At 41.1% G+C, this 15,974-nt stretch overlaps 1 protein-coding gene across 1 annotated transcript in view; it reads right to left on the reverse strand.

Annotated features, from left to right (window-relative positions):
* Positions 1–864: 864 nt before the first annotated feature.
* Positions 865–15,974, reverse strand: part of nampt1 (nicotinamide phosphoribosyltransferase 1) — a 31,058-nt gene continuing 15,948 nt past the window's right edge. Inside the window, exons 5-11 of the mRNA XM_034673471.1 lie at positions 9,396–9,554; positions 7,442–7,578; positions 3,672–3,897; positions 3,445–3,564; positions 3,206–3,346; positions 2,583–2,717; positions 865–2,435 (exon numbers count right to left, since the gene is read on the reverse strand). Coding sequence (XP_034529362.1) covers positions 2,322–2,435; positions 2,583–2,717; positions 3,206–3,346; positions 3,445–3,564; positions 3,672–3,897; positions 7,442–7,578; positions 9,396–9,554 — 1,032 coding nt within the window. The 3' untranslated portion in view covers positions 865–2,321. The remainder of the gene's footprint in view (positions 2,436–2,582; positions 2,718–3,205; positions 3,347–3,444; positions 3,565–3,671; positions 3,898–7,441; positions 7,579–9,395; positions 9,555–15,974) is intronic.

Raw genomic sequence — 15,974 nt, forward strand, 5'->3', positions numbered from 1 at the left:
ATTATTATTATTATGAGAAAAAATTCTGACTTAAAACTCAGACTGACTCCTCAGAAAAAAAGGTCAAATTTTTGTATTATTATTATTATTATGAGATTTAAATAAGAATTCTGAGATTTAAGTCAGAATTCTGACTGTAATCTCATAATTCTGATTTTTTTCTCTCATAATTCTGACTTTTATCTCAGAATTCTGACTTTTTTCTCATAATTCGGACCTTAATCTCAGACTTTGGACTTTTTTCTCAGAATAATACTAATAAAAGAAATGTTGACCTTAATTTTTATTTTTCATTTCTCTGGTGGCCCTAATCCTCTTCTATAAATAGGTTAGTCACTAGCATAGCTTTAAATTAACATGTTAAAGGCTAATCAGTGTTATGTAGTTCCATACTGGCAGTGTTTCTATGTTTGCCAAAACTGAAGAAGATGGAAAATTTTGCCCAACATTTTCCATTTGGTTTTAACAAACTATTAGCTACCTGTGATGTCGCTAGCTCCTGTGAAATCCCTTCACTCTGTAGAACAGGCTAATGTGACTAAAACACCTGCAAACAGGAGTGACACTTCATCAGGACGCTCTGGATAAAAGATTATTTGCTCTAAAAGGCATTAGAATCAAGATGTCTCTTATCTCGGCAAGGAATCCAAAACGACGGTACAATTTGCCCTCAGTGGGGACATTTAGAAGCTTCCGGAAACATAAGTTTAAGGCAGTGATATCAACATTTTGCTGACTCGAAACTTATTTTCTGATCCAGAGTCTGACTCATCTGCCTGATGGTTACTTTTTCACAATCAAGACAGTAGCACTCCCTGTTTGTCACAAAGCTGCATCTCCGTCCGAAATAAAAGGCCAGCAAAGTAAATGGAAGTGTGTTCATCATTATTATTCCCCCGGTCAACAAGTACATTTGCATAAAGGAATACTACACTATCCTTTAGAGGAAGGAAATATCAGCACACACACACACGAACACATGCATACTCCCAAGCATTCACACACATCAGAACCAACATTTAACATACACTTCTGCCCAGGAGCCACATATTTAATCTTTCATAATCACATAATTAGATCATCTTCAGTCCAGTGAAGATCACAGCTGTGATGTATTTTATTTACATCAACTCTTGGTCTTTTATTTCAAAGACTGGTTTTAAGAGCTTTCGCCATCATGAGGGCCCAATCTGAAAGTTTTGACTTAAATCTAATCCACAAATACTTAGGGACTCTTTGGGATGAATCACAGGAAATTAGCTTTTCAAATCGTATTGTCAGAGTCATAATATACGTAACAACAAACAAACTTCTGTTTGTAGTGACAGGACTGAGACGGGCCTTCATTATGGGGATGCTCTTTGGGCAACATAATGGCAAGTCGATGATCATTAACATACCTTCAGAGATGCACCAATAACATTTTATTTGGCAGAGTAAGAGTAGAAAATATTCAGTTTGTACTTGATTACCTTTGGCCTGTTACAACGTGGGCCATGACTACTGATAAAAAGCAAGAAAACAGGGAGGAGTACATGTCTTTATCACCCATGGATACAGTCTTAAGTGTTTATATAAGCGCTTGTTGGTCAATGTTATTGGTGCATCTGTATTCGCCATCCTCCTTCACATAAAAGACAAAGCTAAGAAGAATCAGACATGTATTTTTCTCAACAGTTCTGTACACAATACACGGGGCACGGTCATTAGTGCGGGTGTGGCTTCATAATTTTCTTATTTCTCTTTCACTCACAATCTTCCTCAGAAGGGTTCACTGCGCTTAGAGCTTATTCAAACATCTACAATCTCCTGATATATTTGGGTGTCGGCATGTAAAAGTCTGCTGACACATTGCCTTTCAGTAGCCAATCACATTCTCACTTTGCAACATGTCTAGCGAACCAGTGCAACATGCTGATTATTTCGATTTGGGGGGGGGGCTGAGGTACATGAAGTGAGCGCACGGTTTGTCATTAGGATTTCAATTTCTCTCCCTCTAATGCATCTGTAATTCCTGTGCTGATTCCGAATTCACGACTCTGCTGGAGAGCCGACAGCTTTCTTTTGACTTAAGAGGGAAGGTCTGTGATTATTAAAGTAGATCTCAGGGTTTTTTTTTTTTTCAAGGGAACGTTTTGGGAGCTCTCAGGCTTTAGGAGCAGGTTCTAATAGCAGTGCACGCTACCGCCGTTATCTGAAGGTGACGTCAGAGGCCAAAAGGTGAAGGGTTGAGGTTGGGTATTTTATGGGGGGTGGGGTGGGGGGTGGGGGAGAGGGGGGGTTAGGGTGGAAAAGTTGTGGGGTTTTCAGTCGTGCTGCATTCATTGCAGCAGGTCATCAAGCTCACTCTCTTTGAGCTTAGCATTGTCTCTGACGTCGTCGAACGTATACGTCTTCACAATCTTCCCGTTCTGGAAGACTGTGTGCAGCAGGTCCTGGAGTGGGAGGAAAAGGACACAGGAGAACACAGACGAACATGTAAAAAAAGGGAGGGAAGGAAGAAGAGAGTAAAAAGAAAAAGTGAGAAAGTGCAAAAATGAATACTGGAGTGTGTGCATGTGTTATGTGACCACCAGACTCACCACGCCATACTCCTCCAGGTCGCCCTTGCCTTCTTCTAGGGTGACAAAGTCTCCACTCTGTGTCCGGTGCAGAGACAGGCGACCTTTCTTTGACCTCTTGTTGGGGTCTGCCACTGGGTCCTTGAAGACATTTACCTTTTTCCAGCACACAGAACGCACATTATTACATTTAAACAAAAATGAATCTCCTGTGAGGATGTAACAAAGGAAAAGATTTGCAGGCTTTAAGAGGACACTCTGCAATGCTCTCTCACAGCACCCAAACATTTGACCCACTGGATAAACATCTTGTGTAACAGCTTTGCTTTAACACTTTTAGGATGCAGCAGATGACGCTCAAGCTAGCAATCAGGTACATTCTGGTGCTGAAAAATGAAGACTATGCAGGAGGGGAACAAATTAGGTTCTTTAAGCGTCCACTTGAGGCTGGCTTCAAAGGCCAACTCCATTAGAGTCTAAGTGAAAACGCTAAATGCTTTCAGGATTCATTTTTGGAGGACAATGGTGCACACATGGGGATATTATATTGTTGTTACAATACTGAACAACATAATCACACATTGCATGCTTTTTAAAATCCTAACCTAAACACAGTGACTTTATCCAAGTGTGCACATACTCACCCCGAGTCCATTAGTGACAACATAACTGCATTTAAATGAGCAGTTGAGCAGATCTCTGGTCAGTTTCTGCAGCAGAGCCCCACCAGACCCAAAGGCTATGTTCTCAATGGACCACTTGTGCTCCTTCATGCCCTCTACTATCTGTTAGGAAAAACACACACTCAAAAACTTTGCAATGTTTCCACATCTCTTGTTCTTTGTTTGAGAGCAGAGCAGTGATAAATGGCCTTTATGTGTACCTCTTGCAGTGTGTTGATATCAACTCCGTCTCCTTGTATAACTCGAATGTACGGAGGGAGAACCCTGAAGCCTTTAGAGTTCTCCTTTGGAATAAATTTCTTACCCAGGATCTCCAAAACCTGACAGAAATAAAAGAGTGGGGTGCAGGGATGGAGAAGATTAGTGTTCTGCCTTGTTTAACAATCCCAGAAAGAAGAAGGGAACACAGCTGGGCATGAGATCTCACCTTCAGAACTGTATCTAGCGGGTTTCCAGAGTCTGGTCGGACAACCAGCGGGGCGTCAGCACTGCGCTTCTCTATCAGTCCCCGTAGGTCCTCGCCCCAGATCTTCTCACAGGCGTTGTAGATGTCATAGCTGTCGCTGACGATGGACACGGGCACGCTGGGGAACTGCTTGATGATGTGCTCGAAGGCGTCTTTTTCATGGTCCTTCCCCCACGCTGTGATGGTACTGGAGAGAGAACGGGTGTTAGTATTTTAGCACAGAAATCATACCATATAGATTCATAAAAACTGTCTTTAAGTGTGGACAACTCCCATGGTGGTTGATTTAGGATTAGACAGGAGACAGTGTGGTGTGGTCAGATGCGATACAATGTGATGCAGTGCAGTGCGGTATGGTGCAGTGATGTGCAGGAGGAACTGATGCCATGTGATGTGGTGAATTGTGGTGCTGTGCGATCGGAAGTATTGCGATGTAATGCCGTGAGGTACAGTCAGATGTGAAGCAATGTGATGCGATGCTGTGAGGTACGGTCAGATGTGATACAATGATATGCAGTGCGGTCAGATACGACGTGAGGTGATGCGAGGCGGTGCGGTCAGATGTGAGGCGATGTGATGTGATGCAATGTGGTGCGGTACGTTCAAATATGATGCAATTATATGCAGTGCAGTGCAGTGTGCCGTGATTCATAGCGGTGCAGTGCGGTCACATGTGATGCAGTACCGTGAGATGTTATTCGATGTGATGTGATGCAACTTGATGCAATGTGGTGCGGTGCGGTACCATCAGATGTGATGTGATGTGATGCAATATGGTGTGGTGTGGTGCGTTGCGGTACAGTCAGATGTGATTGCATGCAATGCGGTGCAGTACGGTCATAATGGGATTTAATGCAGTACGGTCAGATGTTATTTGATGTGATGTGATGTGATGCAATATGGTACAATTATATGCAGTGCAGTGTGCCGCGGTGCGGTAAGGTGAGATGTGATAGAGTGATATGCAGTGCGGTGAGGTTTAGTGTGGTGCGGTCAGTGATGCGAGGCAGTGCTTTGCAGCGGTTCAGTGCGGTTCAGTGCGGTTCAGTGCGGTTCAGTGCGGTTCAGTGCAGGTCAGTGCAGGTTGGTGCAGGTCAGTGCAGGTCAGTGCAGGTTGGTGCAGGTCGGTGCAGGTCAGATGTGATGCAATGTGATGCGGTACTGTCAGATGTCATTCGATGTGATGTGATGCAAATTGATGCAATGTGGTGCGGTGCAGTACAGTTAGGTGTGATACAATGTGATGCGATGCGATGCGGTACCATCAGATGTGATGTGATGCAATATGGTGCAGTGCGTTGCGGTACAGTCAGATGTGATTGGATGTAATGCGGTGCAGTATGGTCGTGATGGGATGTAATGCAGTACAGTCAGATGTTATTCGATGCGACGTGATGCAATGTGGCGCTGTGCAGTATGTTCAGATTTTATGCAATTATATGCAGTGCAGTGTGCCGCGGTTCAGTGCAGTGTGACGCGGTTCAGTGTGCTCAGATGTGATGTGATGTGATGTGGTGTGGTGTGATGCGGCGTGATGCGATGTGATGTGGTACCGTCAGATGTTATTTGATGTGCTGTGATGCAAATTGATGCTATGTGGTCCGGTGTGGTACAGTTAGATGTGATACAATGTGATGCGTTGCGGTACCATCAGATGTGATGTGATGTGATGCAATATGGTGCGGTGCGGTACAGTCAGATTTGATTGGATGTAATGCGGTGCAGTATGGTTGTAATGGGATGTGTTGCGGTGTTGTTCATTGCAGTACACTATGGTACAATATTCTTTATTGTCCCATTAGGGAAACTTGTCTTGGACTCATGAGCTGCAGATATTTGTCTCCACAGTGTTGAAGGACACCACTTCCACCACTTTATTTTATAACTAAGAGGGAACCCTGTTATTTATTGGGAAATAATAATAATAATAATAATAATAATAATAATAATAATAATAATAATAATAATAAACTTCAGAGTTTTAATCCAGTTTGTTAGAAAAATGAAACACAAAGGGAGGTAAATAATATTAGAGGTAAAAATGTCCTCACAAAATATGAAGAGGAGAATGTTGGCTGACAACAGTCACAAGACATTGATCTAATGACAATGGGAAAGATCATCCAGAAGAGGGCAGTGCACTCCAGGCTTTGGCTGTACTCTCTTGGTTTTGTAGGTTTCACTTATGCTTTAACATATTTAAAGATGTTCATTTTAGCAGTGCTTATGATGATCATTTCACTTTGTTGTCAGTTATATTTGATTTCCACTCCCCCTATCAGTCATACCAGCATCTGCTGCACTCCGGGAAGTCTGTACTCAGACATTCACCCAAACTAGAATTCAAGGACACAGGTACCTCACCCTGACAAAGGAAAGGTACCTGGAATTTCTCTGTGGTTTGTTTGGAACTACTAAACAAAGAAACGTGAAACCAGTTCATGAAACCAGACTTTTTGAGTATTTTCGACACAATTTTTGAACATGATGTCATGTCTCTGCATGCACACCACTCTCATTCTTCTTCACAGCGCTTTGCTATTGCATTAAGTGTACTGTAAACATTAGAGGGCACTAAAAGTTTAGTAGATGAGAGCTCTGAAGGTGACACAGCTCTGCTCCTCAACAACTGCCCCTTTCTTTTTACTTGAAGTGGAATTTCACTGTGACTCCTCCCTCAGAGGTAGAAACCAAACAGATTTTAAGGGGGGGGGGGGGCTATTGCGTAACAGTTGCCATGACAACTACTGCCACCATCCCACAATGCACTGGTGCAGGGAAGAAGGGTGCGCTGGAGCAGCAGTAACTGCCCTGGTGGCGAGGAAGAAGAAGAAGCGCCTGCATGTGCAGGAGAGCGAAACAGAAAGGGAGGAAATGTGTTTGCGTGTGTGTGTGTGTGTGTGTGTGTGTGTGTGTGTGTGTGTGTGTGTGTGTGTGTGTGTGTGTGTGTGTGTGTGTGTGAGGAGGCTAAATGGATCAGTGCCATTAAACAACACCAGAGACATGTGAGGCACATGTGCGTCAGGGCAGCGGCCAATCACAGCCTCTAGCTCCAGCCAATCAGAGCCCCAATCACAGACATGACACAGATGAAGCACATAATTAGTGTGAGGGTGACCACGCTCCAAACGGGGGGGGGGGGGGGGGGGGGGGGGGGATTAACACCAACCTCGGCCAAATGATGAGTTAACTCTCACTCTGATAAATTCCCTCCATTGACAAATCTGGCTGATAACCAACTCTTATTCAAAACAAGTGTTTTGGTATTTTTAAAAACAATTTGGCTCCAGGATGAACAAAAAAAAAAAAGTTTGGCTCAGAGCCCGAGTGTTGACTTACTCAGCAGAGCTATCAGTGGAGATAAAAGGATCCAAACTGTGCCCACAGTGCCCCTGTGCATTCTGAGAATATGAATACATGCTGATAATTAACACTGTGCACAGGAATGCAGTGGCCTCAAGAGGCGAGATGCCGTGTTTAAAAGTTTGCCTGTGCATTAAAAGGAGTGTTGAACACGTTGGCAGACACCCATCATACCTTGGAGGTGTAATAATTAAAAGTGGCGAGTGAACTACTGCCCTACATCACGATGAAAACAGAGCCGCTCAGGACTCTGGGAAAGCCGGGACACCCTTGCAGGTAGAGACTACACAGAGATCTCTAAGTGGAGGACAGAGCTTCAATACATGAGAGTAAATACAAGTTAAAAGAAGTGTGTTTGTGTAGTGTACCTGTGCTCTGCAGCCGGCACTGAGAAGCCGGGCACTGGGTCCTTGGTGCCGTAGTACTTCTTAATGACCCCTATCCCAGCGACTGTGTCTGTGCCCTTGAAGTTGACCAGATGGGCAGAGGCACCGATGCCTGCAGTCTGCAAAAAGACAGGAGATGATTTAAGGGGAATAATGATTGACCAATTTGTTTTAAATTTTGTGTGAAGCATAAGCCAATCCCAAACAAGTTTGAAGGCAAGGACATGGACAAGGACATGTGACCGGGCCTTTGCAGTCAGGGCCCCGTCACTCTGGAATGACCTGCCGGAGGAGATCAGGCAAGCCACATCCTTGTCCTCTTTTAAAAACACACTTTTTTAAACGTGCTTTCACTTCCTAACTCATCACTAGACTTTTTAATTTCTGCATGGTTTTTATTATTGTCTTTACTTCACTCATTTTACATCTCCTTACCTTTGTCATGTGCTTTTGTGATTTTTCTCTCGCTGTCTTGCACTCTGTAAACCTGTTTTAAAAAGGTGCTATATAAATAAATGTATTATTATTATTATTATTATTATTATTATTATTATAGAAGTGTACATAGTGTGTATACATCTGTAATAGTTGCCATATTTTATTTTATTTTATTCTATTTTACCTTTATCATTGCTATTATCATTGTTATTATATTTTTTAAATATGTTAGTACATTGTTGTATTCCCCTGTCCCATGTTATAAGCTGCTGTAACAAAAGAATTTCCCCCAATGGGGGACCAATAAAGTATATCATTATTATATATACATATATACATATATTATTATGATGATTATTACGTCATGCTACAGTACATTATGATTTCAACTTTGTCGTAATTTACCTTTAAATTTCCACCTAATTCTTGTGATTTCTTTCTAAAGTAGAACCATCCGAAACAAAGTCCAATTGAGCAAAGCTTTGGAGAGCGCTCATATGTAGCTCACTGTGTAACATGGTCCAAAGCTCCAGCTAAAGACTAAACTAAAAGATGAATGACATGAAAGCTCTTCAAAAGTGAAGCCAAATGGTTTAGGGCTCTTCCTACTGAATGGCTGTGGTATACATCCTCCATTTAACAGATGCAACATGAGTCAAACAATAAAATCAAAATACATGTAAAAAAAAAAATTTTTTGAACCTGTTCCTTGTCATTAAAAATAGTTCTTTTCATGTCAAAATGTTGATTATTCGGAGAAGTTTTTTTGAGTTAATTGATGCCATATAAAGAAATGATTGACAGCTCTGGGGCCAAATGCAGCTCCTGCGCGCTATGTGCACCAGATTAGCAAAGTAAAGGAGGAGCAAAAGGAAACTGAACAAACGCCAACAGTTGAGTCACTGGACTTTCCATAACTCTGTGTATTTACTACATACTGACACAATGAGCTGTTGCCCTGGAGACTGTAATACAGTAGATTCACTGGATGTGGCAGACGTGCTGTTTGTTTAGCCTGCGTTCTGTCTGTGCATTATAAACCACGTCAATGTGCGTCCATGTGTGAGTGTAGAACTGTAGCGTATGACAACAAAAGGTGCCGATACTACGATCTCTCTGGATTTGCAGATCTTGGACTCATCCTAACCCTCTACAAACTGATATCGACCTATCACACACCTCTAGGGATGAATCATTCATATCAAGACTCTGAAGGTTGATCCTTACAGCACAGACTCTGGCTGCTGCTGCTGGTTGCTGGCTTTGTTTTGGTTCAATGAAACGAACAATCTGGGAAATGAGGATGCATTGGCAATTTGTATATACATTCAATACCAGAGTCCTTAAGTTCCATGAATGTAATGTTGCATTTTAAACCATTGAAAGTCCAGTAAAGAGCAAGTCTGTACATTTTGTCCTAATGTATTTTTTAGATAGCTTCAAATATCCTAACAACCCTGTTGCTTATATTTAAAGGGTGTGATCATGTATGTAGTACCTCTTGTGAAGAGACGCCTCTGTAGCCAAAGTCATGTAGTTTGTACTCCAGGCGCTCCAGGTTTCCAGAAGTCTCCAGCAGGTACTTGGCCAGGATCTTCTTCTGTTCTCTGGAGTTGGTCGCAACAGTGATGGGATACCAGATCTGAACCAGGATGGTCTGATGGAAGAAAGAGGGACAGTTCTTGATATCAATGTTTGCTAGAAAAGCTTCACTTCTTATCTATCTGATGCTTTAGAGTATTATTTCTCTTAAAGAAAAAAACACCTTATTTTTCTGCACTGAACGTACAAGCAAGTGGCTGATGCACGTATCCCTTTTTCCCAGCATTCAACTGGTACTAAACCCCCAAGCTAACAGGCTCAGGGGGTTCAAAGAGGGTTTGCTTATTCACACAAGACAAACTGTGAGAAGAATGTCTCGTGTCAACTCTGGACTCCAGTCATACATTCAATATGAAAACAAGTGGCTTATCCATGCTCAACATCACCTTTTGAATACACACCTCTATAAACACACACTTTTTTACCATAATAAGTATTTAGTACGCCTGTGTGCATGGAAGCCAGCCATTTAATCCTGTTAAGTCAACAGCAGCTTGGTGGTAGTGCTGCTGTTTTCTACATTAAGCAGCTTTTTAGTAACCTAACTGTTTTATTGATCGAGTAGTGTCCACTCAAGTTACATTTTCACACAGCGAAGCTGAAGAGCAGTGGAGCGTTCTGTTACGGGCTGAAATCATACCACAACACACAAACATGCATCTGTATCTACTTCTGACATCACTGTCTAATCCTTTAGTTGATGCTTACGATGCCCTTGCTGGCAAACAAGAGAGCAAGAGATCACCTAACAAGCAGGTCATTCCCTGAATAAGCTGAAGTAACCAATCACAGTTGAGTTGTCCACAGGGGTCACTAAATCGACATAAACCGAAAGTTACTAGTGTGAGTGACTACATTTATCTAGATCTATTTGATAAGTTGTTAACTGTCATAAGGCAATATGTTGAAGTTCCAGTCATTGGCCAAAATAATTAGCTTTAGTTTTATGAACCATAGACTGTATAAAATATGGACGTAGTATCCGTGACGTCACCCATCTGTTTCTGAAGCGCTGTTTTGAGGCCAATCGGCGGCGGCAGGCATATTGCTGCTGTTGAGCGATTGTGACATAAAGAGGCAGAGTTTGAGCCTCCTAGCCAACAGCTACAGTGTTCCCGCCTGTCAATCAAGTCAGCTGTGCCTCTCATTGGAAGACTTGTAATCTCAAAATCTTCGAAATTGCCGCGGTAGAATTTTTTTTACCCCCAGTACAGTGTGTGCCGATCAAGAAATGAGCAATCCAGACTACACTCGTCTTTTGTACCAGGCTGTAAACATGTTTATTTCTGCTGTAAAGATCGGCTTTTTTGAATTGGTGTGTATGTGGTTTCAAGTATTTCCGGATCCAGCCTCAAGTGGATCCTCGATGAACTGCAGTTTTTAGCACTTCCGCATTGGACTCATATTTTTAGACCTGAGGTTGTCGCTTGGTCTGAACATACAGCTCATACTTTTAGATTATAGTGAACCAAACAAACATGCAAGAAAAAATACTTACTATGACTTTAACTAGTTCAATGTGGCAAATAGCTTGACGTAGCAAGTCACTTTTACTGTGGCCTAGCTCAGTGGTTTTCAAAGTGGGGGCCGCCAGGGGGCGCCTTAAAAAATTGGAGGGAAGGGAAAAAAAAGAATCTAATTATTTGTATTTTATTTTACTTTTTTTAATACACATTTGTTAATAATTTCCTATGCTTAACAAATGTATTAATTATTGAAAAGTGAATCAAAGTAAGAAAATACATTCTAACAGTTGATGTTTCTTTACATATTTTGCAGCATTGTCTGTGGGTTTGCAGAGGGAGTCCCCAGCCAGAAGCTAATGCTGTTTGGGGGTCCTTGGCATGGTAAAGTTTGGGAACCCCTGGCCTAGCTAACTACATTTTCTCTAAACAGTAAATCAAGTTAGGGCGCCATTGGCCTAGCGATCTAAGCGTGTGCCCCATATACAGAGGCTATAGCCCTCATCGCAGAGATCCAGGTTTGATTCCAGCCTTGACCATTTGCTGCATGTCCTGTCCCACTCTCTACTCCCCACATTTTCTGTCTCTCTTCAGCTGTCCTATCAGATAAAGGCGAAAATCACCCAAAAAACACATCCTTTAAAAAACCCAGCAAAAACAGTATCTCGAGTTGTAGAAATTGAAGCTTTATTAAAAGGTAAAATGACTCGTAGCTTGCCCAATACTGGTGGTGACCAAAGCGTTATCTAAATCTTGAAGCTAATATTTTCTTTGTGTGCAACGTTTCCCCATGCATACAAAGAGGTGTGAGTGACAAGAATGAAAGTGAGATCCACGTGTGTCAAACCTCATTAGCAGTAAATAAAGACATCAAGTTTTACAACAATACAAAACACCAGGATGTTAAATTCTTTTTCCTCCTCCTCCGTAGTGATTTTGACTTTAAGAGAACTCTGTACTATTCCTGTTCAGATTCATTACTTGACTTTGTCTGCTAATGCTACACAGCGTGCCTCTTCACTTGACGACCCTGAGCACAGAGTCACATGCCTCCTCAGACTAATCATAATCTAAAGCATGATATGGTCTCGTGACTGTCGGAGCAAGGCTAATGTCTACAGACACACACGTCATGTGCCCTCTACCTTATCTACATGTTGACATTTGTGTTAGGAATGAGTGGAACAAGAAATATAACACCATGATTAGATTGTATTAAGATTAACACTCTCAAAGTGTCATGCTCCTGTATACTCTCCAGGGTTCGATTATGAATGGAAACAAGCTAAATATATTCCCTAACTTTAGATGTTTTTGATCTACAGGAGTTACTCACAGCATGTTGTAATGTCTGTGAGTAACTGTGCTCTATTAGGGCAGCAGTACAGTTTAAAAAAAAACACTCAGCAGGAATGTTTGCACACACTCTGCTTGCATGCGCGTGCCAACATAACTTTCCGGTCACCATCCAAGAACAAAATGGAGGGAGGTCAGGAAAGACAGAGAGGGGAGATGACAATAAGGGCAGAGGAAAAGAAACAAGAGGGAAGTTCAAGAAAGAAAAAAAAAGGAGAGCGTGTGATGTGGTGAGGAAAAGGAAAGACAATAAAGGAAGGCAGAGGAAGAAGGGGAAGAAGAGAACAAGCCCAAGGACAGTGTGGCTAAATTTACATCACCTATGAAGAATGACTGTTCGTGTTCGTGTGCGCGTGTGTGTGTGTGTGTGTGTGTGTGTATTTATATCAGCTGTAGAGACTGACCAAGTGTGTGTGTGTGTGTGTGTGTGTGTGTGTGTGTGTGTGTGTGTGTGTGTGTGTGTGTGTGTGTGTGTGTGTGTGTGTGTGTGTGTGTGTGTTGTGATTCTAAATTTATCAGGACAGTGTGTGTGAGAGTTATGATAGTGCTCTTGGCTGTGGGTGACCTACGACAAAACACGGCTTCATTTTCAGTGTGTACTTGCTTTTAGAGTTGAGTGTGTGTACAATGAATGATATAGATTCATGCATCAGAGAGCTGTTTAGGGATCTTGAGACTTTTAAGACCTGCTTGAATACATCAGTGATAAAAAACAAGATTAAAGATGTTTTTATTTACTTTAAAATGCACCTGCAGGACTTCACAGAGTCTTAAACACGCTCACTTTAGATTCATAAACGGGAAAAGAGATGTATCTGATTTGTAATTTCTAGAAAATCACTTCATGATTATCCGAATCTGTAAAAGTCAAGCTGGATAAACAGACCCCATGTCAGTGGGGATATTTAAAGACATGACAATGGGATTATCTGAGGAAAATAGTCAAACATTATATTTATGAATCGGGCTGATACAGACACAGAGAGGCAGAGAGAAGATAAGTCCAAGAGAGCGCTTTAGAGAGAGGGAGACGCAGAGCAAAGATAATGCTCACGGTAAATGAATTTAGTTCTGCCGAGTCATTGCGGACAGTCTGTTCATGGGGCATTAGGTTTATGAGATCTTCCTCATCTCAGAAGGGGAATGACATGGTGCTTAAGCTGCAGGCAACAAATGCAGCACTGAGGAGGGCTAAAGAGTTTGTCCAACATTTTGGGGAAAATGTGCTTTTCTGATAAGGATCAGACCAAAAAGACTGGGAGTAATTTTGTTAGCAGTGACGAATCAAAAGAGGCCTCAAATTGTAAAAGAATAGACTGTATACAAGATGCAGGCACAGCCATCATGGTGGTTTGTGGACTGTAGTGTTCAAGCATTTTGCCAATCCAAATCTTGGATGTCCATGGAGTCAGAAATGTCTGCATTTTAGACAAGAGGGCGGACATGCATTGCTACGCTTCAATCCTGGTTGACGGGTCGCCTTCAAAGTAATCTCCATATACAGATTCTACACAAAAAGGCAGACTCCAGTTTCAGCGGTGTAAATTTGAGTATGGGAAGTGTTCTAGTGTCAGTTTGTCATGCGTTTATTGTCCAAATACAAATTACTTCTCAGCAGGCTTTGATGTATCCAGGAAAAAGAAGGCCAAGGGAGAGCAAGAGTAGGAGGAATGCAATCCAGTGTAATGATATCTGGATGATGGTTTTGATTTCATCTTTGTAAACAGATATTTGTATGCAAGTGCAGCTAACAATCTATTCTAGATAAAGGATTTCAACTTCAGCTACCTATCTGCTTGACGCTGTGTCAAGAAAGCCAATCAGCATTTCATCAACTGACTCCCTACCTCGTTTTCTTCTCCTTTCAAAAATGGATCTAACAAATCTTCAAGTCTATCTTATTACAAATCTGAATCAATATCAAGTAAGGCACAAGAAATGATGTTCCTTTTTTGTGCTCGTGCTGTTTAACTATGCCAAAATGAAGCATCTGTGTAACTAACTTTAAACAATGAAACTATTTACAATCAAACTGAGACTTGCCAGAAACAGATAAACAAGTACTAGACATAACTTATTATCTTCAATAAAACTAACACTTACCAGAAACAGATGCTACACACAACTCATTATCTTCAATGAAACTAAGATTTAACATAAAGAGATAAACCGATGCTAAACTTAACTTACTATTTACAATGAAACTAAGACTTACCAGAAACAGATGCTACACATAACTCATTATCTTCAATGTAACTAAGATTTAACAAAGAGAGATAAACCAATGCTACTCTTAACTTAGTATCTACAATGAAACTGAGACTTATCAGAAACAGATACACAGGTGCTACACATAAGTCATTATCTTCAATGAAACTAAGATTTAACAAAAAGATATAAACCAATGCTACACCTAACTTATTATCTTCTATGAAACTAAGACTTAAAATAAAGAGATAAACCGATGCTACACTTAACTATTTACCATGAAACTAAGACTTACCAAAAACAGATAAACAAGTACTACACATAACTCATTATCTTCAAAGTAACTGAGACTTACCAGAAACATATAGACAGATGCTACTCTTATCTTACTATCTACAATAAAACTGAGACTTACCAGAAACAGATAAACACGTGCTACACTTAGCTTGTTTTTTTTTTTTTTTTTTCAAGGAAACTGTGACTTACAGCTGCTACATGCATTTTGCTTCCTGTTTCCATGTCTTTCCAGTATTTGTGCTAAAGCTCCATTCAATGGACATACATAGAAGATATATCAATCTTTGCATATAACTTTCAGCAACGGGGGGAATAGAGGCATTTTCAAAATTGCCAAACTATCGCTTTAAGCAACAATTTAACCTGACTGCGGCCCACACATGATAAACTGCTCTTATTTTGGAGAATGTGTCAGGGTTACCACTCTAGACACACAATAACCAAAAGAAAACAACAGTATAGAAAAAAAAGGCTTGAAACAGAACATTTACAGGTGACTTCAGTGTCCCTGACTATCTGAAACACAGCAAAGCAAAGTCAACTCAATTGAAAGGTAGCAGCTGACATACATTCTGTACACCATTGAGGCCAAATTCAAAGGTGTGATGTGTTTAAAGAAGAGGGCATTGGTGAGAGCAAGGAGTTGATTTAGTGCTACATTATTTTGTCAACTAAAAGAAACAGAACAGTCTTCAGAGTAGCTTGAGTGTGTTTCTATGCATGAGTATTATTATCATTTTTATTATGACATTCCCCAAAGATGAGGTTGCTTGAAATAGCTTGAATGACAGATGAAATGGGGCTGCTAAGATATCTGAGGTAAAATGTTTACAACCTGATTGTGTTTAGACTGCATACATTCAGGGGAGATATACATATTTTGTAAGATTGAATGTGTTCACCAAAAATTCTCAAATGTTACTTATTTCTTTAATATTGTTTGACTGAGGAGAGCTGGAGCTGAATGACAAAAGTGCAATAAGTGGGAACAGGAAATGTAAAATGACTTGCCATAAAAGAAGATGCAAACTCATGACACAGATATAAAACAGCCTCTTGACTGTTCTTTGGATACTTGCACATATATTTGATGTGGAGGGGGGGGGGGGGGGGGGGTCAAACAAGTCTTTTTTATCACCCTACTCTCTTCT

The sequence above is a fragment of the Notolabrus celidotus genome, chromosome 21, assembly GCF_009762535.1.
Source record: "Notolabrus celidotus isolate fNotCel1 chromosome 21, fNotCel1.pri, whole genome shotgun sequence".
Lineage (NCBI taxonomy): Eukaryota > Metazoa > Chordata > Actinopteri > Labriformes > Labridae > Notolabrus > Notolabrus celidotus.